We start from the raw sequence: 27,983 nt of genomic DNA on the forward strand, positions 1-27,983 counted from the left end.
CACAACAGAGTTAAGTGACGAGCCGTAAGGGTCGTTTGGATCAGTGTATTTGTCTTTTATTGCATCTCATTTGGACTCACATGCAGGTGGGGGTGAGGGAGAAAGAACGATGCCATCCATAATAACCCAAAAGAAAAACAACACAGCCTTCATTTTGAATACTTAGCAAACATTATTTATCCACATTCTTCTTTTTTTTTAATGAGTCGTAGTCATCTTTATTTTTCTCTCAACACTTGCCACAATGGATTAAGATACGGTCACTTTTGGAAATAAACAACACACAGAACATCCAGCGTATACTTGAGTGCTTTACAGTGAGAGTCCTCGAGACTTTCAGCGGCAACAAACGAACCAACCGCTGCTGCAAAGAGGACCGAGGCCACATCCCAATCACATACACAAACCTTGTCCTCTTGATTTCCGCTTTAACATCTTGTGTGGAGACCAAGACAAGGAAAGGAGCGCTCTGAGAGTTTTATGTATCCCAGATTGACCTGTGTCGCATGCTACGATGCAGTGCCACTCCACACCAGCTGGGGGCGCAACAGTAAACACTCAGGGCAAAGTTTCCATTCAATACTGCCTCTGATTACTGATTGAGAGGTATGTACAAAGAAGGCGGGGATTTTTTTTTTTGAGTCTACTTGCCTTATTTTCAACCATATAATTTAACTAAAAATATATGATACATTTTTTCTCTCAAAATAAAGATTAAAGAAAATATGTCTATTATTTAAAAGTCTAAAATGCATATGTCAATTTGAACACAGTTCACAAATTTTTGCATGTTTCACACAATCCAAAAATAAAAAAAAAAAGAAAAAACTGAACACAGCTTGGTGTGTTTGATGATAAGTCCAGATTGCAAGTTATTTTCAGGTACATTTTCAAAAACTTGAACAAGTGGGAGGATGGATGGCCAAGCAGATATAGGTACAACCAAGTTTTTAATGACATAAACATAGCTCAGTATTAGTTTTTGGACGACAGCGCGGGAGAGGAGAGGGAGTCGGGGGTTGGCCAGTGAAGTTACACACACCGAACACAGTCCACATTTAACAACACGGTCCTCGTCTGGGAGATGCGCAAAGAAACCAACATTTATCCACCATTCCAAGTCAGCTGATACGCGGAAATCCAGAATGAATCTAAATACACATTAATTTATTTTTTTGTTCGTTTTTCCGTAGTATATTAAGTAAAGGTTAACACTGAATTACACGCACACCCACACACACATAAACGGAGTTTCTGTATCTAGGGTTCACATTCACAGTTGTGCTACAACATTAGATAAGGAGGGCAGGTTTAATTTTAGGGGTCGCGGAGGTCAGAGGGCAGAGAACGCAGATGTAATGGCTGGTTGGCTGAAGGGGTTTGGGTGTGACTGAGGGGAAGGCAGTGGGGGGAGTGCAGACATCCACATCCACAGAGCTCCAGACACAATGACGAACCTGCAGAGAGGGGAGAGACGTGATTTCATTATAACAAGTGCTCTCAGTAGAGATAAGTGAAGTCTAACTATATATCATCCAATAAGATGAAGGAGATTCAGGAAATTATCAAACTTTTCCATTATTTTGCAAGGATTCAAAGGTTTTTTTTGCGCCCAGTGGTTTTCAAATATATCCGATTCAAGCTCTTTTCAAACATAATTTCGATGCCAGCAAAAACTGGAAAAACGTACGTGACCGTAAATTAAATGTTACAAGCAGCAACGCTACATCGAAAGCTACAGAAAATAAAATTGCTGTTTTGTTACATGGACATTATCCAAAGAAGAATTAGGGTAACAATTTCATCACGCACAACAAAATGAAAAAAACTTTCAGTGGTTTTCTACTTATTCCATCACTTTTTTCAGGCCTGGACAGGTGTTTGTGAAAATCCATGACTTTTTCAGGTTTTTCATGACCCTGGAAACCCGGTAAACAAAACGTTGAGTCGAAAACTACAGAAAATGAATATGCCATTCAGCTCATGGAAGTTTATCCACTGAAGTTCACTCTAACAATTTCATTATACACATTAAAATTCTATGACTTTTCCCAAACTTCAAATGATAAACGGTAAGGAAGATTTAGAGGGCAACAGCGAGGTCAGTGAGGATGAAACAGGTCTAACTGATTGTTAAGACATTAAAAGACAGGAAAAGAAAACATTACAGACACTGCAGCAGTGCTGACATCGGATGAGGGAGAGACCACTATGCCCTCCGGAGCTTCAGTGTCAGGTGAGGGAGAGCCACTGCTGCCTTGATGGTTTGGAGCTGTTACGCATGATTACATATTTCCACCCACATAGTTGCAGAATGTGAAATGAAAAAGGAATTGCATTTACACTTGTGTTCAATGTTGCCACAGAGCCACCCTGACCACCTCTGAAGGTGGTTTGAGCCTATAGGATAACATTTCATCCTCAGTGACTTTTGGGAGCATTTACACCTGTACTTTCATGTGGTCAAGCACTGTCAGATTTCAATCTGATCAACCAAAGCACATTTTATTATGAGGTGTAATGACGATATCTACATGTTATCTCTTGTGACAGGTTATTCCATCAGTGACATTTTCTTTTTTCAGGTTGTTTCCTGTCTGAGTCTTTACAAAGGCCTAAGAGGTAAAAGTATCTGGTATTTAGACAGTTTTCTTGGATTCTCACATTCAGGGTGCATTAACTGTGTTAGTTAGCCAAGACTGCAGGGTTTAACATGGCTCCAATGAAGCTAATGTTGTCTGGTGCAACAGGAATGCTACACATCCCCAGTTCTACATATGTGGCCTGTTCAGCCATTTATAAGTTCATGTAGAGGCCGCAGGAAATCAATCACATGGAATAATTTCTTATGAATAACCCAAAAAAGAATAAAAATGTGACAAATGTGAATTTAACAGCAGTTGCATCCCTCAGTTTCTAAGAGAAACTAATTAACTCTCCCAGACACCACATTTGTTTTGCTCTGAAAACAACATAGAACTCTGAAACTGTTATTATTTAAAGAGAAAAAAACGGTTTCCTCTATGTTGCTAAATTTTCTCCTATGTTGCTATAACATTTTCTCACATGTTGCTACATTTTCTCCTATGTTGCGACATTTTTCTGATTTTGTTTCAACATTTTCTCCTAGGTTGCACAAGGTAAGCATTTAGCTTTTACTTTTTTTATAAAAGCATGACACTATCTGCTGGGAGCGTCTGAAGGGTTAAACATGGCTCACGTGTAGCTAATGTTGTCAGGTGCAGAAAAGGATTCTGCTTCCTAAGGTTTGCTATGACATGCCAAGCGAAAATAACACATCTCAACTCTTTCAGTTGCAGCTTTCTTCATACCTTGGGGGTTTTCAGGCCAGTCAGTCTACATAAAGTCCTTAATGTTGAGGTCATCCAGAGCGTTCCTCGGTGGTGGAGGCTTTCTGGGGCTCTGGGCTGCTCCAGGAGACATCTGCAGACACATCTACTTTTAACACTTAAACTCCTTTTGTCAGAGCAGCTGTAACCTTCATATTTATGAGCGTGTATAATCCATGTAAGAGTGTTACCGGTGCTCCAGGGGTCGCTCCGGTGGCAGGGAAGCCTGGCCTCACCATGGGCATCATGGGAGCTCCCGGTGCCCCGGGCTTACACAGAGACAGACGCAAGAAAAAAGAGAGAGAGTAAGACACAATGTCGACCATCTGACGGGTGTGAGGGCCACCTAAAGGGGGTAATTGTCCAATAATGTCCTGTAATGTCCAGACCGAATCGGGCGACATTACCAGACCATACTGGCCTGATGGTCTTACCATGCTGAAGCTGGGGTGAGTCCCCATAAAAGGAGGAACACCCATGGGTACGGTCTACAGGTGTGGAGGGGAGGGAGAGGAGGAGGTGGGATGTTACTACACTACATATAAGACAGACACAAACACACTGCAAAACAATGCACAAACGTCAGACAAATGTAAAAAAAATACACAATGCGTTAAAAGATTTCTAGCAACACATGAGTGACAGTAAAGATGGACAGACAGACACGGCAAATCTGGACAAAAAAAGGCACACAACAAAAAAACGACATGACAAGAGCCCTAAATTAACCTAATAGTTAATAGTAATTACACATGCGCAAGGATTTAGAGAGCAGAGGAAGCTCTTTGCAGGTAGCCTTCAGATGAGTGTCATTTCTGTTGTTGCCAAAAAGACAACCGAAATAGCCACAAGAAGCAAATGTGTCAATGAACGGGTGAGTTTAGCCATGACGGGAAAACCAGGTGGCTCGCCTGGACTCTAACAGACCAAAAAAGAAAACTTAAGTGAAGAAGAAGCTGTTTCCAAGCAACAACTTCTTAATTTGGCACTATCATTCGCCACTTCATCACTCTCCAGCTGATATTCCAGAGATATAACAATGATTTAAAGACAGACTGCATGTTAAAATCTGCTTAATGTTTGGAGTTTGATCTGGACAATTTTGTTAACATTTATAACCAGTGTATCTGTGCCATTCGAGGCTCTATGAGCTGTGTTACTTAAAGGGCGGCTCCATTATTTTGTTTGCTTTTATATCATATGGTATCTTTCAGTAGTGTCAGTTGTTTTTTTTTCCATGGTCCCTGTTTTTTAATAGGCTTAAAAATATTTTCTACGCCTACAGTCCACAGCCACCAGACTCCTTTGATAAAAACAGTCATTTAACTTACTGTTACCACTGCCTCTGGACGATTAGTTATTTTGTGCTATTGAGTGACCTTTAGTGTCCACCGCAGAAAACTAAATTGCTTAGTTTATGAACCCAGGTACTCCTGTCTGCTCCTCCGCACCGGGAGCACACAAACTGCATCAACTGTGAGTAATACACTGACTATGGATCTATTTATGTGTTTATAAAGTACAAATGCAGAGTTATATCAAATCTCAATGCATCTTCACCTGGTTAAATTAAGATTTAATGATTTTAAAGATTTTATGTTCCACCTCCAAGATAAAATCTTATCATGTTAGTGAACCGCACGTGCTGAGGGTGAAGGGGGATTACTGCTCTCCGTTTTTTGTTAACAGCTGTGTTTCCATTTAAAAAACACTAAAAAAGAACACAGATGGCACCGCCCTTTAAATAAGACCCACCAGTAACCTATAGTTTGCTACAGGTTACTATAAGTTTTGTTTCTTCACTGCCACGCCTCTCCTGGGTCTGTGTTTGGACCGGGAACCTGGAGAGCCAGATGAAGGCAATGCTTGTGATTGCTGCTATGCCCTGTCTGTTGCTGTCATGCGGCTCCACTCCATGCTATAAGACACAGACAACATTTACCATGGGAGCACCCCAACAGGGGGGAGCTACCTGAGGTGCCGCTGCGGATCCCATTGTGAGGTCTGAGAGAAAGACACAGAGAAAGAGAGAGAACAGTACTGCAAAAACACTGTTTTCATTTACCGACGTCATAATGACCACACATCATACATGAAGTTATAAAAGAAGGTGAATTACGGAGCTGGAGTCAGAAGGCGATTAGCTCTGAATAAAGACTGGAAGCAGCTACCAGCACCTCTAAAGGTCACTAATCAACAGGTTTTACCCTCTCTTTTGAAATATGTATACAAACAAAAATTAAAACTTCCAATTTGTACTTTATTGGAGAGTTCAGTGCTGCAACTATTTCCTCCTGCTTCCAGTCTTTACGCTAAGATGAGCTAATCACCTCCTGTCTCTAGCCCCACACTTTAAGGAATTTAAGGAGTTCAGCATTGTGGGAAATACGCTTATTTAACCTCATTTATACCGTTATATATGCTCATATATATCTTAAAGTTTAGCAACAAAATGGCACGTGCTGCATTAAAATAGGGACGTGTTTACCGTGTTTACGAGAGTTGACCATATGAACACTCTCCTGATGTGGTATTCACAACCTCGTACGTGGAAATTTTCTGAAAGCTCAGAGTTCATGATTTTTCATGATGTGCTAATGAACTGCATTTAAGAAAGCGACACTGTGTTGACCGTTTTTCTTTTTCTCATTTTGAGTTAAAATGCCGAACTCGAGGCTTCAAAACAGTATTCCACAAACCAGTGGGTGATGTGTTGGTGGCTGCATTCACATCTTTGATATAGTTTATGTCTTGACAGACATGAGCATGACGTCAATCTTTTCATCTAACTGTCACAGAGAAAGTAAATAAGCGTATTCCCTCGAGTATTTAAATAAACATCTACGACATCTAAAAGGACTACTTACTACTTGCCATGTTAGCCATGGAGGTGTCAACATCTCCCCCCTGAGGGGTCAAAGTGGGCTTCATTACATCCCCTAGTCCATCAAATACTACAGAGGGGAGGGAAGGGAGGAAGGAGCAAGGAGGGGGAGGAGGGGAGAGGGAGGGAGATATTAGCATCCTTCAATGCGAGCAGTCCTCCTTACTACTGAGGATTACCATGACAACCAATAGAAGTCTCCATGACAACAGAGAGAAGAGGGTAGCACTGGAATGTGAGCTATAAAATAAGAAATTAAATAACATCTAAAGTATATAGTAAGGGCAATTTCAAGGTTTTAAAAAAAAGACATATGGTTTGTCAATTAGTGCAGATGGTGTGTAACATATCTGCAACAGGAGACATCTGTCAGGTCAGCTCCTGACTACTATGCTAATTTGCAATAAGGGCATAATAAGAACTGGTCCGACTTTAACAATATTTAAGTAGGATTAATATAAAGCAGTATTTGAGACCGTGTATGTGGCAAATAAAACTGTATTGTACCATTAAAACAACATGCACAGTTTCGAGAATTTGTTTTCAGTGCTTGTTGGTACATTTGAAATGTGTGATTGCTGCAGAAATTATGATGAGGGCAGAAGCGCTGCAGCTACAATGAAGCTGGGGTAATTGCTAAAGAAGCACTAAACCACTACTGCTATTTCACACACTCTCTGTAACCGTCAAGCATCTCGTGGTGGAAAGGGACAGTGCAGCTGAGCTTGCCTTGCACCACTGCAATGCAGCAGTGCACTGTGGGAAATTAGCGTGTTAAAGAGCAAGGGAACTCACCCAATCAAATGGCAGGAAGCAAGCAATGAGCCAGCCCAAGAGCCAGATGGAGAGGGAGGAAAAGAGAAAGAGAGAGAGGGGGGAAAGTAAAAAACGCACAGATGCCAGAGAGAGAAAAAATGCAATGAGGGTTTAAAGGAGCGGGCGACAGTGAAACCATTCGAGTTTATTGCATGAATGACAGAGAGAGAGGGGAAAGAAAGAGTTAAGCCTCAAAGCAGTAGTATTGCAGACCGTCAGTTATATAACATGAAGACCAATAGCACAGGACAGGAGATGACCAGGTGAGGAGGGGTTCATGTTGCCATGGTAACAGCTACTACCGTTACCAGTCACAGAAAGGTGGCAAAGACGGGAGGTATTCCCCCGGGACAGTAATGACCACAGTAATACTATGCAAATGAAGATGACGCGATGATGACGTTAATATGACCATATATGGACACAGTGTGAATCTGTAGGACTCAACAGTGACTTTGCTTTAATACTGAACCAGAGACAGTCAAATAACACCCAAGCTTTTTAATGAGTAGTAATTCTGTATTCAGAATATACAAACATAAAACAAAAATGTAGAATAGCTAACAGCAAACTATTTCATTAACCATTACCAAAGTTAATAGAAACAGTGGATGACTGACTCCACAAAGCAGCAAACTGACTGCTGACATGCACGTTAATATTCCACTATTGTTCTGAATATGAAAATATTCAAAATTTTATACAGGTTTTTTAAAAAAAAGTTTTTTTTACCTGACATGAGCTCAGCACCGGGGGCAGCAGGAGCAGCAGCGGCTGTGGCATCTCCTCCTGTGGACTCTGGCAGGTCAACCCAAAATATACCAAACCATGCCACGCAGGGTCCAAAGTAGGTTGATGAGCCATTCCCATCGCAGCATGAGGGCAAAGAAGGGGGGTAACAGTGAGCCTTCGGCTTCACGCTGGTAATGCCAAACAAAGTGCTTAGAGTTAGACAGGAAGGCAAAACACATAGATGCACGTATATTTGAATAAACAGGGAAACATTGCTTTCAGAATTTTAAACATACTCTCATATGCACACATACACACAACATCATAATGTAATACTCATTAGACAGTCAGAGTAAAGCGTCCAGGAGCATTTTCAAAGACACTAAAGCCAGAAAAAAAGAAGTAAAAAACTAAATAAAACACAAAATTCCAGGTGTGAAGTCACAGCTTGAAGTTCATAAATAATCTGTATATTTTAACAAAATCAAGCAACACACTCTCACCCCAAACTCATCAAATACCAACGCTTGGTCAGTGGCCCTACATATCAACTCAAGGGTTTCCCACACATTATTTATTTGTGGCAACCTGCCACGATTAAAATTTCCGGTCCATACATGCATTGTGTCTTTTATAAACAAACTTCCAATTTAATAGGAAATGCAGTTTCTGATTGTTAAATGGATACAGTCTATTTTCAGAATAAATTAGAACGTGGGTCACACACTTTGTTTTTAAGGTCAACTCTTGTAGGTTTAGGCAACAAAGGTACGTAGTTAGGTTGAGAAAGGAAATCATGGTTTGGCTTTAAATAAGTATGTTTGTTATAAATGTTATATAACACCACATGACATATGTCACTAGCCTAGTCTGCTTTAAATATTAGCACACCATGTTGTCATTTAAATAACTACTGACTTTTGGTTTGACATGGAACAAAAACAGTGGTCTCCAGAGTGAAAGTCCAGAGTTGGCTTAACTCATCCAGCTCCACAAAATATGCAGATTTTCTCACTACAACAGTTGCTCGGAGCATCAAAAAATGCTGCTGCTAAATGGTGCCTGAGTGTGTTGATATCTAAGGCTGAGGGCCACTGACCATGTGTCGGTATTTGACAACTTGACACTAAGATATCTGCTAATAATACCTCCATGATAAACCCACAAAGGAAGAATTCTCATAGTAACAAGATATCTTTGAGTTTTAACACAAAAATAAAGTATGCAACAACAGAGCTACCCAGTGTTTCTGACACTGATAAAGCTTAACATCAATATCATTTTTTTCATGTGATCTTTCACAGTTTCTACTCCTCTTCTGGTGACGTGTTCATAATCATGGGGAGGCAGAGTGAGGGCAGGCAGTCACTTGAGTTACCCACCACCAAACAGGTTCATGATGGCTCCCGTGTCAATTTTGGGTGGGGGTGCGGAGGAGAGGATAGGGGCAGGGGAGCTGAACACATCCGCTGAGGAGGGCAAGGTGGAGATGATGTTTAGAGCCCGAATACACAAAAACACACAAACTATTAACTGTGATTCATTCTAATGCACATTCATCAAGCACACGCAGGACATGCTCGAATGGGAAAGAAGGTGACAGTGATTTAGTAAACGTTTCAGCTCAATAGCTTTCAGCTGACCCAGAAGAGAGCAATCTCATTTCCTTTTCTTTCTCTCCTCCTTTGATCAAAGCCAAGGACAAAGCTGAAAAACAGGCACGGCAAGACAGGAAATGAGAGTGAAGGAGTTGCAACAGGGTACCTGCTGTAAACAAGTCAACACTGGGCGCGGGGTCGGCTTTGGTGAAGCTCGTGTCTGGCATGGAATCAAAGAGATCTACGAAACACATGCGCACCCAGAGACGGGAATATTACAACGCTTTAAAATGGTGAGGATGCTCTCACACACAGCAGCCAAGTGAAAAAACGTCTTTGGTGTGTGTACTTTAGTCTGATGAAACCAACAAAGAAGAATAAAAGAGGGCAGAGGATGACAAGCAGAATCAGATTCAGGAGGATGCCAATCAATTACAGCAAAAAGCATTAAGATACCGGACCACACACATCTCTTTACCGCTGAAAAGGTCAGTCGCAGGGTTGGCGGTGCTGGGAGCTATGGGAGCTGAAATGGTTGCAGTGGTGGTGATGGTGCTGGAGGTGAAGAGCGGTGAAGGGGAAGGGGAGGGGGAGGGCTGGGGCACCACAGAGGTAAAACAGGCATCCAGCGAACTGCCCGGGTTATCATTCTCTGCTGTCATCATGCTGAAAAGATCTAGACCTGAAGGCGCTGCGCTGGTGCCGCCATCCGAGGCAGCAAAGGGGTCTTTTGGGGAAGAAGTGGGGTGGGGAGGAAATTTGACACATGAATAGGGAGGGAGGACGTTAGTCTGTGACTTCAATACAAGACAGAATATGCATGTTTTATGTGAGGATGATAAAAGTCCAACTATAGATAGGGATGTCCCAATCAAGTCTACTTTTTGCCCCAATTACAATTCGAGTCATTTGATACTTTTTTTACCTGGATAATACAGCTGCACAATGCACACTTCAAGTGCTTTAAAGTCATTAAAATTGATCCACTGTATATGCTTGACAGTTTAATAGCCTTACAACACAATACAAGAGAAAATGTCTGCATCCAAACAGTTCCTTAGGTTTTTTTTTGTATGTAGATTTACAAAAATAACAAAGTAAACAAAATTAAAAATATTTTCATGTGGCTTGTCACAACTCCACTTAGTGCAGCATTTGCTTTTTCAAGAAAATAAAGTAAACCAAAATGTGTCTTCAGAAATTGGTCTCAATTCTTCTTAGTGTAGCATTATAATAAAATTATAGAACACTATAAATGAATAATATCATCATAATGCCAATTCACAGTCATGTTATAGCTGAACTTTACTATTCTCGGTCACTACAAATAAAAATCGGTCACAATTTCGCTTATTACAGCATTATTGTGAAACTTGTTCACTAAAAGTGAACAATAAAAAATACCAATTCCACATAAAGTTGTGTAGCAACAGTTTCTACTTATTTGAGCAGCAGCATAACCATAAAACCTGAAAATTTGCCACAAATCATGCTCTCCGTCCATCTGTGTGACGACGGACATTGACAAAGGATCAGGTGGGGAACATGCTCAAAATAACCAATCCCTATCTATTGAAAAGTGCATTTATCTGGCCCGATACTGATCCCTCTGATCCAAGCAGGACATCCCTAGCTTTAGACATGAAAGCTGAGGAAGAAAAGAATCTGAAAGGAAGAATAGGACAGAACGTGCAGAGCTCCGACACACTCCTGCCATCAGTCGAAACCGCTTAAAATAGCATCTCGGATGGGAAAAAAAACACTGTCACGGTGTATAAACCTGAGCAACAAACCACAACTAAACTACAACTAAAACCAGACAGCAGCCACAGGCAGTGTTTCTCAAGAACAGAAAACACACAAATCTTCTGATGCCAAAAGATACAAAACAAGTGAGAGCATTGTGCATGATCGCCATGGTAACAACAATAGCACCGTGCGGACACCAACAGCAAATCTGCACGCCTACTGTCCCTGCACAAAGCCTTGAGATGAAACTGTGATTAAAACATCCACGCCGACACAAGCAGATCTGTAAGTTACCAAACATCTGTTTCATTCACAGTCGTGGCATCAAACCCGAGGTGGAAAAAACATTCAGATCCTTGACCTCAGGTAAAGCAGTGATACCAAAACAAAATAATACTCCATTGTGAGGGCTATTTTGAAAGCTGTATAAAGGTGCAGCCAATGATTCTAATCCTGTTAAGTTTTTGTCAAATTTAGCAAATAGTCTCCTTTAGGTCCATTCTGTGTGTTAATGGCAAAACAAAGAAAAGGCACAATTATCCATACTTTTTTTGGGTGTTGAGTTCAAATGTCTTCCAGGATTGCTGACTAAGACAATGACCAGGTGTTTACATGGATATTTATTTAGACAGGAATATAGCTATGTGTAAATATCTAGTTTGTTTATATGAATGTATATGAGTATGTGAATATATTTGTATTTTGTATAGTTTATTGTATAACAGATGTATTGACAGAATTGTACATTTTTACATATAGGTGTGTATATATGTGTACAAGGGTACATATATAACATATTTAGGATTTCTTCAAGGGAGTCATACACTGAGTAAAGGAGTAGGATTAAATAAGTTTATACTTCTTTCTACTCCTTTTCGCAAATGTAAGTTAAGGCAATTTGTAGAAGGAATTTATTGTGTCTTTTTTTTCCTATTGTCATTCATATGTTTTTAACTCCTGTTTTTGTTGTATTTTACATGTTTGAAATAAAGACATGAACTAATCAGTCAAGTATTGTCAGTCAAAATTTACTTTAGGAAGTAGTTCTATATTTTGGAGAATATGTTTATTTATTTTTTGCAGAGTTAGATGAAGAGAAAAATAGCTACCATTCTTCTGCTTTCTTTAAATTGGACCATGTTTACTACATTTACGAGAAAAGTTAAAAAAACCACCTCCCTCTTGTGCTCTTTATGACCGCTGAAGTGGAAATTTTGGGAACGCTCCCGGTTCACAAGTTGTGATGTGTTTGCCGATGTTTTCTGATGAATTCTCTGGCAATTTAATGGATGATAATTGTAATTTTAGTCACAGAGTTCTTTTTCGCTTTTGGCGCCCTTGTTTTTGTTGCCTAGCAGTGGGTTAAACCCACCTCTTTTTCTGGCTGTTTACAGTATACCCGCCTATCAGCCTCAATATTTAGGCGAGCATTCCCCTCCTTGATAATCTACCCCCCTACTTGGTAATACACCTCATTAATCACCAAGGGATCTTAAAAGTGCAATTAATGGGTATATACATGATATAATGCTCAAATATTGAGGCTTAAGCTGAACAGTCTCTAGCAAAAAGTCATCATATCCACCAGTTTATGATCTACAGAAAGCAGAAAACACAAACAGCCTTGTTGCTGTATTGCAGTGTGGAGCTAGTTCAATCAGGTACTTTGTACGCTCAGTGCACACGTATTTTCCACCACTGGCTCAAAGTCACTCACACAAACAGACGCTCACACACACAGACTTTCTGTCACCCACCAGCTCCAGCGTTGGCGGCTGGGGCGGACGTGGCAGCGGCCCCACCTTCAGCTGCTGCTGCAGAGGCCTCAGTGGCAGGAGCAGGTGTTGCAAAGGCATCTGGGGTTCACACAAACCCCAGCAGAGGACAGAGACACCCGGAGAGACGGAGACAGATGAAGAAATAAAGACGAAAAGAGAAAATGAGGAATCAAGAAACATGAGGAGGAGAAGAGAGCATCAGGAAAATAAAGGTGAGCTTAGTATTCATCTGTAACAATCGGTAGCTTTTGTAGCTTTAATACGGAACATTAATGACTGACAGGTGAATGGACAAATGGGAATACAGACAGGAGGCACTACAGGATTCATCTACTGCACGAACGAAATAAGCCTGAAATCTACAAGTGTTACAGCTGCCGTCTGTAGCTGTAGCCATGTGACAAGGTTTGATAGAATTGCTTTTCACTGCGGTCAAAGAAAAGCACGTCTGCCTATCAAACAAGACGCATGTGGAGAATGAGTGCAGCAGTATGTTTATATGCAAGCCGAAGGTGAGCGTGTGGCTGAACATAATTACATAATGCAGGAAATGTCTGTGAGTGTGTGGAGTATTTGTGCAGGAGTACCGTATTTGTGTTTGTGAAAGTGAAGGAATGAGATTGTGTGCTATCATCCTATTATGTATGAAACCCTAAAAGTGGTCATATTAAATATATCAGTAACTATAAAGTATATCATCAAATGAATACTTAATGTGAAATAATAAATGAAGCAATCATTTGTTATATAAAGCAACCCATTACTGAGAAATGTTATTTCATCATTACTTTCATTTTTTAAAAGTCTTTTTATTTCATGATAGCATTTATCCCAATAATTATTTGTTTTTAAGTCACATTTCATGTCAAAATGTCACTTTTAATGACAGCGGTGTTATGTTGCAATGCATTGCAAGTCAGATGATAAAAATTAGGAGTTGATATTCCCGACTTATGATCTAAATGTGTCCCAGTGCATCTGGCTGGGACAATATGGACGCCCACAGCTAACTGATGCTTCGATGTGAAGCCTCTGAGCTTTACTAGCATCTACAGACGACCTACATGAACTGGCACAGCGACATTAAGGAAGGAAAACGCTGTATCAAATCAAGTCAACTGTCTTGCTCGTCTTTGCTCATTCAAATAACGTACAACTCAAAATTGTGTCAACTGCTGCTGAGTGTAATAATGTAAAAACAGCATAAGGTGGTAAAACTTGTGTGCATTCATTTTTTCTTTAGATGCAGAAAGAGATATGCATGTTTGCAAAGACTTCCACGAAGCAAAAATCATCTGTATTGAATCTTCAACACTGTTGCAGCACACACTACATTAAATACTACTTTATGTAATAAATACAAAAGTTATTCTACTTCCTTGACTGTGTGCGCCGCCATGTTGCTAATCCATCCAGACCTGATTTCAAAGACCATTTCACTGCACTTTTTTGTGTCGGAGGTCTTTTTTTCTCCCAAATTTTGAGTACAGCAGATTGCAGCATTATCACCAGTCATTGCCCTGTCACCTTTTCAGCCAATCGCATACCCCCTGCTTCTTAAAGGGACAGTTCGGTAAATTTGAAGTGGGGCTTTATGAGACAGTGTACTACATACAGTAGCTGAAACAGACAATGAAATAACGTTTCTAATGAGTTGAGTTAAATTATTTCACATTTTATCAGTTAATTTATATATTTTACAAAATGTATTTCATAATTATTTAATTGATTACTTTTCTGGGAACACTTGGCAGTTGATACCTGAAAATGATGGAGGTGTGCATCAGTGCATCATAAATACTGTTTTTGATGATGCAACTTTGTGAGTAGAGTACAGACATCAGTGATAAATCAGCATAGTTCTGTCTACATACTGTTTGTGTCAGAGCATGCAGTCATCTTTGTGTTATTATATTTGTGTGATGTTTTTGGGGTTGAGCTTCCCAGAGTGATTCTTTCGTAGAGAATTTTCTGGAAGCCCACTAACCTCCCAACAGATCCATATTGGCGGCGCCAGGGGAGGTGGCGGCTGCTGTGCTAGTGGGAGGAGCTAGAGAGACTCCGGGTTCTGCCGCTGCAGGAGTGGGCGTTGCTGCTGCAGGGGAGGGGGCGGGCTCTGCCGTGAGGGTGGGTTCAGATAGCAAGGAATCGCCCATTTCTGCGAGTACCAACGGGGTGTTCGAAATCCCCAAAGAAAGGTACCAAAATAAACCCCAAAAGAGCAACCAAAATAACCAGTTGAGTCACCGTTGCAACAGTGAACAAAAGCAATCCAAAACAAAAAGGTCCAATTCAAATTAAAGCCAATTAAGAAATTTTGGATTTCACCAAGCAAAGCAAATTTAACCAAAGTAAAGTTAAATGATCCAACACCATCCGATCATGACCAACAAATAAAAAAACAACCAAAAAAGCCCCCGTTGTAAAGCAAAAACAGACAATGGAGTATGCGGAGGGAAGGGAGAGAGAGGGCAGAGAGAAACAAAGAGACCACTCAGACTAAAAAAAACAGCTTGAGGACACAAACAGGGAGGTAACCATGTCACAGTTGTACATTACAGTCTATCTTTATGTTCAGTTTGGATTAAAACACTGATATTGTTTCCAGGTCGCCTTAATTTCAGAGAAGAGTTTGTTCAGAAAGAGAGCCACTGACATTGAGGTGTCCTGGAGGATGATTAAAGATAAAACTACAACACGTCTAGACTAGAGGCTGGAGCTGAAGTGAAGAGTCTGACTCACCTGATCCAAGAAGATCTGCGTAAGCAGAAAGCAAAGGAAGAGGGAAAATGCATTTCAGTTCAAGTCTAAGCTGAAGTCTTTGGAACCTAAGCAAACTGGTTTGATTTCTGAAAAAAGCAACGAGCAATGAAAGAAGAAATGACCCAAAAATTAGCAAGAAATTAGCAAAAAGAACAAAAAAAAAAATCTAAAAATGTATTTAAAAAATGAAAGGGAAAGAAAGAAAACAAAGAAAAAAAGAAAAAAAGAAAAATAACATGGGAAAAGTGTGTAAAAAGGTACGATACTTCTGTAATAAAATTTTAAATATTAAATCTACAGAAAATACTTTAGCTATAATTAAAAATACTATTTAATGTATTGTAATGTATATGTGGGTAATGTAATGTATATGTTATTATCTAACAGTATTTATTTTCTAAAATGATTTTAAATTCGCACCTATGTGCTCGGGGTTAAAAGGTCTAAATACAAATACAAGAAAAGTGATTCGCTCCTGATTTCAAAGGGCCAAACAATTTATGACACTTCCCTGGTTGTTTACTCTAATATAATGAAAAGTTGATTCCTACACTGCAAATTAAGCCATTTAACCAAAACTCAACTATCAAGACAAACTATTTTATGTACTTACTCACTGATATACTGTAAATGCTACATTGTGGATTTGCATCATATCAAATAAACCAGTTGGCAGGAGGAAGGGAAACTTACCTCCCCAAGACGTGGGGGCAGCTGATGGTGCTGAGGGACCTGAGGAGGACAGCGGATCCAGGTCCAACAAGGAACTGGAGAGAGACACAAACAGGGAGAGACATTCAATAAACCATACATTGCAGAAGGTGTTTATTTAACATCTGCTTGTTGCAGAAGTAAGTAAAGTCTATAACCTCTGCCAATAAGGTTTGATTTGATTGTTGGTTGGATTGTTTGTCTGTTTATCAGCAGGATTACAGAAAAAATACTGGCCCGGTTTTCATGGAACTTGGTGAAAGGGTGTAACACGGGCCAAGGAAGAATCCATTAAATATATGCAGTGGGCATGCACAAATTATTTTTCACTTTAGTTAACATTGCCAGACAGAGCATTTGGCTTTGGCAGAAGTCTGTGCTCTCTGAATGGCCCTCTTGTTGTTATCAGCGATAGCCAAAAACAAGACTGAAGATCTACAGCTATGCAGTGAAGCTGTGACGTGTTACGATGTACTGACATGTTAACATTTGCTAATAAGCACTTAGCACAAACCACAGCTGATCAGTACAGTCGCCAGAATAAACATTGTACGTTTCTGCAAACCACAGATATGTAACATTTGTATTCTTTATATGTATCATCAGTATTTGATGTTGTTCAGAGTACATGTGTATGAGCTGAGTTTCTTATGAGGAGGTGGAAGGGATGGTGGATGCCTACGCAAGACAGCTGCCAAGCAGCAGACAGCAGTAGATCATTGTTTGAGACCAAGACAAGACAAACAAGTGCGTCACATAATGGTCTGATTTTGATATTAAAGCCACAACTTTCCATTGTTTTTTTCCTACATTCAGTAGCTTTTAAGTTAATGATGTTCTAATCTAAACTAAGAAACTTAAAGAGCCTTAAAGGGTTTTTTATTGGTACAAGAGACTTTTAGGTTTAAGTCCAGCCCATTGATACATGATATGTAAGTCAAGCCCTTTAAAAAGCCCTTTAAATTAAAAAATGATGTTCGAGAATTGTGATCTCGATTCTTTGGGGGGAAAAATGTGATTCACATTTTAGCAAGAATGGTGCAGCGCGGAGGTCACAGAGTTTAAAGGGCACTTACTCTTCAGCTGGCTCAGGAGCAGCAGCAGCAGCAGCTGTCTCCCCAGGAGGAGGCTGCAATGCAGGAACAGCGTTTGAAGACTTGGCAGGAGTTGATGTTGGAGACACATTGTTTGTCGGAGACCCCTGAAAGACAGACAGAGAAGCCCCTTTTACAGCGGTGCATCAGACTGGAAGAGCTCAGTAAAGATATTGACTGTTTTGAATGTTGACTCTCACCTTTGTTGGAGACCTGAAAGAGCAAAGAAGGAGTTGTTAGTTCTTTTGCTTGAAACAGATCTTCTGGACACAGACTGAGGAGTATTTTATAGGTCTATTTTTAAAGGTAAAGAACAAATATGCAAGACGAATTACATCATGTGATCAAAAGAAGATTTAATTTCCAAAGCAATAAACTGTATGTCCAATTTTTTTAAATAATCTCATATTATCAGATAACATTTAAAATTTTGGGATATTAATCAATTTATCTTTGGAAAAAACCTTCATATACTGATTCACATTGCATGTCAAGATGTGATCATACACTTGAGGTGACCTACTGTTGATTAAAACATGTATTTCTCACATGTAATCACATCAATACAGACATTTCCACAGGTAAACCCAAGCTTAGCTGTGGTGCGGTTATGTTGCTATTCACATGGAGATCACCTACACACTGTGATTCACATGTGAATAATGTGTAAGTTTACCTGGCGGGAGGGAAATGACGGTAAAATAAACCAAAACAATTTTTCTAGAGAAGTTAGTGAACTCCAAACAAAACATACAGCATATGCTCACCCTTCACTGGTGATTCCAAATGAACATAAAAGGGGATAAAAGAGAGGAAGGGTTAAAGGAAATTATAGAAATATAGCACTTGTTGAGGCCTGTTTCTACCAACATTTCTTTTGGTTAAATACGTGTTTTCCTCTATAAAAAATAAATAGGGAGTTTGTCAGATCTGAACAATCCTAATTCTTCTTATCTGGCTTCCCAGTGAGAGCAAGAAGCACCCAAACTGACAGTGTCTTACCCCTTCTTTCCACCCTTCACATCCTCCAGACCGTTCATGTGTGTTTCCAGACTCTCCAGGATACTGCTGGGAGCCTGACAAAAAAAAAAAAAAAATCGAAACGGGAGTAATCAATAAACAATCCTTTCCACTTATCTCTAGCATCACTCCTACAATCTCCTACAATGTCAGGCTGTGAAAGTCCAAGTGGCTGAAAGAGGGACAGGGCTTTGGAAAATCTCACTGCAATACCCACATGCATGTTTAAAACACACGTGATTTGTGTGTTTGAAATTTAATTAGGCTCAACATGCCGACACGCCATCCTGTAAACAGGCACTCAGCCAGGGCACCCTGAGTTTCTGTGGTTACCGGGTCCTCAAGAGGTGTAAAAGGACAGTCTTCGTCGTCTGAGTCTGCTAGATCCACCACTACCCCCGGGTGGAGACACTGGGGTGGGGAAATTTATGGTGAGTCATGGGTGTTTCTGTATGTGTGTGTGAGGTGGGATTGGTTTTATTCATGTGTTTTACATTCTTGGTCTCAATACTTCCAGGCAAAAAAACATAAGAGTGAAGATATGTGTTAACTTACGTAGTTGATGTCAGGAATGTCGTTTTTGTCAACTCCAACTGTCTGTTAAAGGGAAAAGAATTTGAAATCAGCATTACGACACTGCACAGTTCCCACGCATGACTTATATAATATGTTATTATTAAGGTGGTATTAAAGCTGGAGAAGGCAGTTTTATTGGTGTCATTCGACAAAATCCCATAATAAACTTTGAGCATCAAGTGGTCTGAGAGAAAACTAAACTTCTGCTCCTCCTCTTGGCTGTTTTCAAGCTTTAGACTTTGGCCAATCACAGGTCATTTCAAAAAGAAGGCGTTCCTATTGGCTGTGCTGAAAATGCAGACGGGCGTGCACATTCCTTTGGTAAAAGCCTGATTCAATGGCAGAGAATCCTGCAGTGTTACTACTCCAGCATTAAAAACAACTTTCTGCACTGCAGAACAACCTAAGAAAGGAACACAGACTATTAAGACAGTCTAAAAGAAAGTCTGACACTAAACGAAACAAAACGTGTGTCAATATCGGCGAAGCATTACAGGAATGGCGAGAAAATGTAGCTTGTACAATAGCATTTGGCTAATTAGAGGCTTACAGCTGTGGCTTCAAATTCAAGTTTATGTAGCTAACATTAGCTAGAGCCTAGAATCACAGTGTGTCACCTGCTCACTCTCTGCCGCTACAGAGGAGCTCGACAGTAGGAGAGCGGACAGCAGCTCCTGAGACAAACCCACAGTCAGCTGCAGCAACCCAAATCCTGCAACAGGACTGCATAGCTCTGACTCCCCACTAGATCAGAAAACTTTCTGTTGCTGCTGTTACACTGGTTAGACCACCTGCTGCAAACCTCCCCCACTCTCTTTTGTTTTGTCTTTTTCAGGTTTCTGCCAACTCCAGCTTCAAGGACTGATGATTGCCCCTTACCTCAGCCAGCTTCATGAACTCTCCAATCTTTGTCACTCTGGTCAGGAACCTCTTGTAGATCTCCAAGGCCTCCTTACAGTCACTCTTCTTCATCTTAAAGTATTTCTCTATTTAGGGGAAACAAAGTTTGCAGGTTCAGATTCTCTGTGGTGCATGTTTTTATAGCTGAGGTGCCAAGTGGGAGGTACTCATGGTCTGCTGACCTAATAGGTTGATGATTCCATCATTGTAGGACGCAAACAGTTTGACAAGGTCCTTGAAGAGAAGCATGAATGCAGCGTTGATGATCCCATTGTTGAGCTCCTTGGGATGAACCTGAGAGGAGGAAGAGAACAGATGAGCCCTGGGATTACCTGTTTGTTATGTTGCTGTTACTGTAAAATAAGCACAGATATCGAGCCAAAGTCTGACTCACATCGAACTCCAGGAGTGTGTCAATCTGAGTCTGCAGAACAGGCATGCCTTTCAACAGCTTCTCAGTGGTCATGGTTCTCATCACGCCGTCAGCACTGAAGAACATTAGTGTTAGATGTTTCACAGGGATAAGAAAAGATGTTACATATAGCATATAATAGAAAAAAAAGCCTGAACTGTCTAGACTATGGGGTGACAGTTTATCATCCTGAAAGTGCAAAGAAAGGGGCAGCATGGGAGGAACTTTTACTTCGTAAAACCTCAGGGAACTATTTTTATTCATTCTTTTTTATTTTTTTTATTTTCTCATGACTTTATATAAAAAAAGTTGCTGGGACCTTGCCACATATGATGTTGAACATTTCAGTTTTGATTGATCATTTGTTAAAGACATTTAAGCAAAGTTTTATGTTGGAGACTGTTATATTCAAAATTTTAAATATTGACAGACAGATTTTCCTTTTTTTATTGTTAATGCATATCAGGTATCAGTCTCATTAATTACTAATAATCAGTATCAGTATCAGCCCTGAAAAACCAACACCGGTCGACCCTTAGTCGAGACAGTCGAAAGTAGAGTTATGAGGAAGCAAAAGTCTACTGGGAAAGCAAAACCATGTTTGACGTACCCCTTCTTGACTCTGGTGAAATCAAAAGCCATCTGGCGGTAGGCGAAGGCTTTCTCGTTCAGGTATCGTCCATACCGTCTGATGAATGTAGACATGTCATAGCCTAAACAGGAAATGCATGTAAGAAAGCAGGCGGGGAGACATCATGGATCAGATTACATGTGTATGAGATGACTTTATCATCTGGAGGTGGAGGGTATGGTGGATGGCAAAACAAGTGATGTTTCGAGCCAGTTTGCTCTACCTCAGATTTGGCATTTTTAACAACAATAATTACAACAATACATTTTTTTAGCAGGTGCTGGGAAAAAGTTAACTGTCCAAAAGCTAAGAAAATATCCAGATCCACAACATTTAGCTATAAAAATCTGATTATGAGAGTGAAATCACACTTGAGACATCGGGCATTAGAGAAAGAAATGCCAGCATCTGTTTTTATGTGTGTGATCATGTCCAGTCCCTCCTGCAGTTTGTGTCTTCCCCTCCTATTTGCCAGATGGCTCGCTTTGTTTTCATCTCTTCCTGTTTGTTTTCTGCCAGAAACTGTGAAGTTGTTCTTACCGTGAGAGCCGGTTTTGTCGATAAAATTGCTGAGGTTGAACAGGGAGGTCCTGGAAGCCAAGTACTGAATGAACCTCTGAGGAGGAGGGAAGGAAACACATTAATTATACCCATCAAGGCCAGTGGAGGAAAGAAATTAAGTTAAACACTACAACAAAACAAACCTGTAATTTGAACCTTTCTTGCTGTACATTTATAACAACATTTCACTCTATCACATAACAGCTTCTACAGGTCTGATTCAACGGACGACTGCTCACATACTGAACCCTCAGGACTCATTTCATTACTTTGAGGAATTGGGGTCAAAGACTTTATTTAACCACAAAACAGCTAGCTCCCCTGAGCACCTCAGACAACTCAAACAGCACTCAGAAGACCAGTTTGAGCTTTCCGAACCTCAAACCACACAAGTTAATAACTGAGAGTTTTACTGTATGTTTGGATTGAGGATAATTTAGCAAATCCATTAAGTGATGTCCATCGTTAATTTCAAAACTAGAGTAAGCGCCTTGTGGCTGTATGCCGCCGCACACCAGTCAAGTTACAGTTTACACCCATAAGTGCGTAAACATGGATGTTTCACACACATCTTCCCCCCGACAGCAAGAAAGATCTATATAATCAGCACAGTTTCAAGATTAGTGTCACCAGTTTAACATCTGACCAAATGTCTACCCCTCTGTTCCTCACTTATGATGCTGAGTAATGGCCAGAAAAGTGTTTTGCAAAACAAATGATGTCCCAGTGAAGTACATCATTGTATCCTATTCTATCTATCTTCTATCCAATTCTATCATAATTGGTGTATGAAGTTTTGAGTTATAGCCAAAAACATGATTTGCTATGTCACATTGACCTTTGACCACCAAACTCAAATACGCCCATCCCAAATTCTCCTGTCAGGTCCAAGTGGATGTTTATGCCAAATCTGAAGAAGTTCACAAGGTCACAGTTACCTTCGGCTTTGACCTTTGACCACCAAAATTCACAAGAATGGGACGGAAAGACTTAAAGACATTAGGATGGACAGATAACCCGAATACATAATGCATTCGGCCAGGGCTATTACCAGTTTGGAGGCATTAAAACAAAGTAGTAACCACTTTAATCCTTGTATTTAATATCGAATAAATATGAACCACCAACCTCGTTGCCATGGACACACATGTGATGACAGGTGACAAGGGCCTTGAAGACGACCACCCAGCTGGCGTTGGTGGCTCGCTCAAACAGCGTGTCAGCCATCTGAGGGATATTCACATTGGTGGTGTTGGTGGCTGACACCAGGTCTGCAACACAGAATAAAAGAAACAGTATCATCATTAACATGTGAAATTTTGAGGCTCTGATGACGTGAAGGAGTCTTCTAGAAGGAGAAATTTCATATGTAAGAGGAGAGGCACGGCTAGTTTAGTCTTAGACAAATGCAGACATAATTTGAACAGCTCTGATTAAACTTTGATTAAGCTGGCAGGCTAAGTGTTCGCTGCAGAGCTGCTCCAGACACCCATGAGAATATTAAGCCAGGAGGAAGACCTGATGTACATATGAAATGATGTTGGCGCACGAGTCCACACACACACACACACAAGGGCACACACCCATGCTGACAATGCAGTAAGACAGAAAAATGCTGTGTCAGCTCTCCTCCTAAAACTCTCAGACAGACAGAGAGGTGTCCAACAGAGTCCAGACCAGAGGCGCAGAGCAGGAGGGGGTTCTCGGGTCCAAACTATTCTTGGATGATGTGATGTGGAAGTTTCTTATTAAGAGAGAGAGAAAGGGGTGGACAGATGGCCAAAGAAAAAGTCTTGCAAATATATAGAGAGAGTGACATAAAAACATAAATGGATACAGGGGCTCATATTGTATTGTTATGGGCACAGGAGTGGTAGAATTAGAACAGAACAACAATATCTTCTACTTTCCTGAAATATATAACATCTCATCATCTTTCATTCATTCATTGGCTTATCGACTTAAGGGTCGCGGGGGGATTTTTGGTGAGTGGAAAAACCCTGGTGAAATGACAAACTTCACTATCTAGATTTACTCCATCCAGTCTGATAACATTTGGAAAGTCTAAAAGAGCCACAAGATTACATTTTTTAGACCGCAATTCAAGCTAGCGAAGACCTAAACTAGAAGCCGGTCAGTATGCTGGCGGAAGTTACGCACTCAAATAGTTCAGTTCAGAGCTTTAATTGTACAAACACACAATAAACAGACACATAAAACATCATAGCAGCACACAACCAAAGCTGATTAAAAGCAATCCCGATCAGCAGTGAAAGTTAAAGTATCAATGAAGTTCATTTGATACTGTCAATAAAAAGAGTGAGCTCAGTCAACCATTAAAAAAGTAATTAATATATATAAATGTTGATAAAAGCAGAGATCAGTCATTTCCAATCATTAAAAGTCTTAAAGTGCCACAAAAACAGTGTCCTTAAGAACTGTGCATGTTAATTGCATTGATTGCACACTCAGTCACACTCAGCCACCACGAGTCTTTAGTGTGAAAGCCTCATGGGCCCTTAAAAAGAGCTTTTTTGCTTCATGCGCCAGTGAGCAGCTCTCATAGGAATGAATGGGCCCTGTCTAAGAGTTTCTTTAGAGAAAACCCACGCTGACACAGGGAGAACATGGAAACTCTGCACAGAAGGGGCCCCTCAACCCAGGGTCCGAACCGTTCCTCATCTAGAGTTCAAACCTGGGACCCTCTTGCTGCAAGGAGACAGTGCGAGCCACGACACCACTGTGCCGCCACATCTCATAATCTGAAAATGTATCTTTCTGTTCATCCTCCTGACATTGATAGCCGAGCAACAAGGGCAGCACTGAGCGTATCCATCGAGAGTGCCAAAGACGACTGCAGCAAATATTGGCAGGCACGTCTGGTAATAGAAGGAGAGGAAGGCCGTTATATTGAACAGGCCTTGGCTTTGCCTTGAGCGAGTAGATAGCAAAGCGAGGACTGAAAATAATACAGCAAGCAGGTGAGTTAGAGACAGACAGCGAGGAAGAGAAAGACCCTCGAGGGAGCAGCGGGGAGTCTGTTGAGAAGCACTAATGTGAATGTGTAAGAAATGAAGAGACATGAGAGTCAGAGCAGTGAGACTGTTCAAGGTCATATCGGGCTGGACGGAGGGGCTGGGGGTTACGGGTGGGGGGCGGGTTGTAAACAGATTATTACTAATCACTGGTGCGGGTCTTTCTGCGGTGGCGCCCATCCCCCGAACAGTACACACACCTGTCATGACACCACCTGTTTCACACCATCCAACACATCTCTATTATCAGCTTTTCGTCACCACTGCTGTTGAGTTGTTATAATGATTCATGTTTATTTTAATATCTTCCCAACACAAAACAGGTTTAAGGCACCCATATTTTTATTATATCTGCTTTTTTTTCCTGTTCATTTAGCCTCACTTCTTTGCGAAATGGCTGATGATTACACTCCCCTGCAGCATTTTCAACAAACACACACAGAGACACACACAGACATGGCCCACAATGGCTGAAATGTGATTATATAACATTATCATGTCACTGGCACAGCTACAACTTAATATTAATACAAGCACGATGAACACAGCGCTCTCCTCAGCCAGACTTTCAGCTCATAATTCACACGATAATAACTGCAAAAAAATATGCTATTATATCTGTTTACTGGTGTTTAATGGGCCATATCTTGGGATATAATCCATGCTTTCTGTTGTGGTATCATTACCTGAAACAAACACACATCGACATACGAGTGTGTGTGTGTCTAATGAGGATTGGCTGAGCTAAATAAAGCCTGTAGACGGTAATCCACGGTCCACAGGAGAGCTCTAAGAATGAACTGAGGCCTCATGCTGTGCGAGTGTTTCTGTCTGTGTACAAGTGTCTTTTTCTAGTCTGTACCTGCTGTAATTGTTTTTTATAGTTTACTCAGCAAACCCCTCTTGTAGTAGCCGGAGTATTCAAGATCAAATGAGAAAGAATTCACAAGTTAACTGTGTGTTGATGTGTAGGTTCATTCAGAAAGCTTTACTCCTCTCAGATAGTTAAGGTGACATCCTGACAGCCGCTGGATTGATTTACATCTGAGCTGTGTCAAAAATGAACGAGTCCTTCATTCACTACTCCCTGTATAAAAGACACTCAGTAGCGAGCAATAAATTGAGCTTTTTTAAAACCTCCACAGGTGTAGAGTTGTACAACTGCCAACCTTTGTGCCTACAAAATGCGAGGAATTGTATTTTTATTGGACTGTTAGCACTACGCTAACACTTAAAAGATTTCACTCTCAGAATTCAGACACTCAAGTAAAAGACCACAAAGTAAATATTGTGCATTATATAGTGTATAGGGTGTGATTTCAGACATTACCACAGCTACCACAGTTAGTTCACTTTGCACAAACAGTAGAAAGAGGAGAGAAACAGCGAGCCCGACTTTGTCTCAAGGTAACAGTGACAAGACTTCAGGAAGCTCCCTGTTCAGAAATACTCTGACACAGAACGCCCTGTAAAGCAGCAGCTGTTTTTACACATCGGTTTTTGTTTGGATTAAATAAAAGAGATGCAAATGTGGTAATCAGTGAGCTTTAGACAAGGTTCACATAGATCCTTACAAGGTCTTTAAAGGCACTGAATTCAATCTTTGTAAAAAAAAAAAAATTTAAAGCCTTAATTGGTATTAAAGTCTTAAAAATGCTATGATGTGAAAAGTAGGATTTTATTAACTGTTTTTTTCTGACATTGCATTATAAAATCTCAAAATAACTGGTGACATCCAGATTTTTTAAAATAATTTACCAAATGCCTCTCACATCAGATCAGTGGAACCAACATTCATATTTTGTTGATGGCAGAGTTGCTCAGAGCAAAGAATCCGCCGTCCACTCGCCAGCTCCCACTTTACCCTTAACAACAGCAAATTCAACAAAAATTGGCAATTCAACCAATATTTCTGACAGGTTGAAGGCAATGCAAAAGAAGCTCTGTGTATCTTATACAAAATAATAAATAATTCAAACTCAGTACAATGCAAATCAAGACAAATCCTAAAAGCAGAGTGAGAAAAGTCAACAATAAAAGTCATATTTTATTTAATAGGTAAACATTTGGTGGAAATTTTCCCAAATCCTTTTTTCTTCAATTTCAGTTATTGGAAAATTGGACTTAAATTTCATTCAGAATGGCATTTAAAACAGTTTTAAAAAGCCTTAAAACATAACTTGCCTTAAGATGTAGAAATCATGTTTAAAGGAACCTTGATGGTTTTTATTACCTTCAGACAGAGCTAACAGCTAACTGTTTCCCCCGTGTTTCCAGTCTCAGTGCCAGGCTAAGCCAACTGGCTTCTGGCTGTCAAAGAAAAGTGATATCAATCTCAATCTTCTCATTTCTCAGCAAGAAAGCAAACAACAGTAATTCCAAAGAAGTTGAACTATTCCTTTATGGACTACACTCCTGCAATTAGTTTTATTTGAACAAGACAAACAGAGATGATAGCTGTGGCTCCAGCTAAAGTGACTCACAGATGCACATTACACTACACACTGGACATAATCTAACTACTCGTTTCTTCTGTACGTGATTATCAGCTCCCTGCTCAGGTCCACACTGATTTCAATCCTCAAACAGCTATTTCTACTCCCACTATACTTTCAACATGACCTCAGATGAATTTAAACCTATTGCCTCTGGTGCTGAGTGAACTGCGCTCTTTTTAGTTGACCTTGCATGGACCACATTTTCTAGAAATTTGTAACACATGCCCTCCAGTACAGAGCGGTTTTCACTGCATCTACCGTGTTTTTATACAGCACATGACTAAATGACCTGAAATACTGAATTTGAGTGTGTTATACAGCTAATAGAGAGAGACAGCATGCCTTTTAGACCTGTGTTTCTGCACTGAAATCAAAAGCAGAAATCAAAGCAAAAAGAAATGTTTCCTCTCCATACAGAGGAAAGAGCTGCACATGTTACAGCTGCAGCTTTTATTTTGTAGTTGAATCATAGGTGAAAAGGCAGTTGTGACACACCTGTACTCACACCAACCACTTCAGGCGGTTTAACGTTTACATTGCGCCATGTTGAATCATGTTGAATTACAAATACATTAAGTGGGGCGCCCAGTAGCTCACCTAGTAGTGCGAGCACCCCATGTACAAAGGCTATGTCCCTGTCGCAGCAGCCGTGGGTTCAATTCCACCCTCGGCCCTTTGCTGCATGTCATCCCCTCACACACCCCCTTTCATACTGAAGCTGTCCTGTCTAATAATGACCAAAAAAATGCCCCAAAAAAATCTACACAGAGACGGAGGACGCAGAGGACATGTATCCCTTAGTATCTGAAACATGCATTTGTCCCCCCAGGTAAACACATTAAAGCAGCAGAGGACTTTTATTTTCACAAAATTAC

General features: G+C 40.4%; 1 protein-coding gene across 7 annotated transcripts in view; it reads right to left on the bottom strand.

Annotated features, from left to right (window-relative positions):
- Positions 1-40: 40 nt before the first annotated feature.
- The window catches only part of LOC121955757 (clathrin coat assembly protein AP180-like), a 31,997-nt gene continuing 4,054 nt past the window's right edge, over positions 41-27,983 (bottom strand). Inside the window, exons 3-25 of one of the 7 annotated variants that reach the window (XM_088089092.1) lie at positions 22,704-22,846; positions 21,555-21,630; positions 20,994-21,096; positions 20,366-20,459; positions 20,154-20,265; positions 19,951-20,057; positions 19,051-19,092; positions 18,478-18,551; positions 17,676-17,688; positions 17,458-17,582; positions 16,364-16,437; positions 15,650-15,664; positions 14,895-15,065; positions 12,887-12,985; positions 9,859-10,107; positions 9,547-9,621; positions 9,165-9,251; positions 7,783-7,848; positions 6,218-6,304; positions 5,293-5,354; positions 3,542-3,619; positions 3,333-3,444; positions 41-1,457 (exon numbers count right to left, since the gene is read on the bottom strand). In XM_088089092.1, coding sequence (XP_087945218.1) covers positions 3,358-3,444; positions 3,542-3,619; positions 5,293-5,354; positions 6,218-6,304; positions 7,783-7,848; positions 9,165-9,251; positions 9,547-9,621; positions 9,859-10,107; positions 12,887-12,985; positions 14,895-15,065; positions 15,650-15,664; positions 16,364-16,437; positions 17,458-17,582; positions 17,676-17,688; positions 18,478-18,551; positions 19,051-19,092; positions 19,951-20,057; positions 20,154-20,265; positions 20,366-20,459; positions 20,994-21,096; positions 21,555-21,630; positions 22,704-22,846 — 2,039 coding nt within the window. In that variant the 3' untranslated portion in view covers positions 41-1,457; positions 3,333-3,357. Of the gene's footprint in view, positions 1,458-3,332; positions 3,445-3,541; positions 3,839-5,292; positions 5,355-6,217; positions 6,305-7,782; positions 7,849-9,164; positions 9,252-9,546; positions 9,622-9,858; positions 10,108-12,886; positions 12,986-14,894; positions 15,066-15,649; positions 15,665-16,363; positions 16,438-17,457; positions 17,583-17,675; positions 17,689-18,477; positions 18,552-19,050; positions 19,093-19,950; positions 20,058-20,153; positions 20,266-20,365; positions 20,460-20,993; positions 21,097-21,554; positions 21,631-22,703; positions 22,847-27,983 lie in introns of all 7 variants that reach the window. The other 6 variants (XM_088089088.1, XM_088089086.1, XM_088089087.1 and 3 more) reach the window with 6 other exon arrangements.

Source organism: Plectropomus leopardus, chromosome 16 (genome assembly GCF_026936395.1).
Source record: "Plectropomus leopardus strain MGB_pleo_1.0 chromosome 16, ASM2693639v1, whole genome shotgun sequence".
Lineage (NCBI taxonomy): Eukaryota > Metazoa > Chordata > Actinopteri > Perciformes > Serranidae > Plectropomus > Plectropomus leopardus.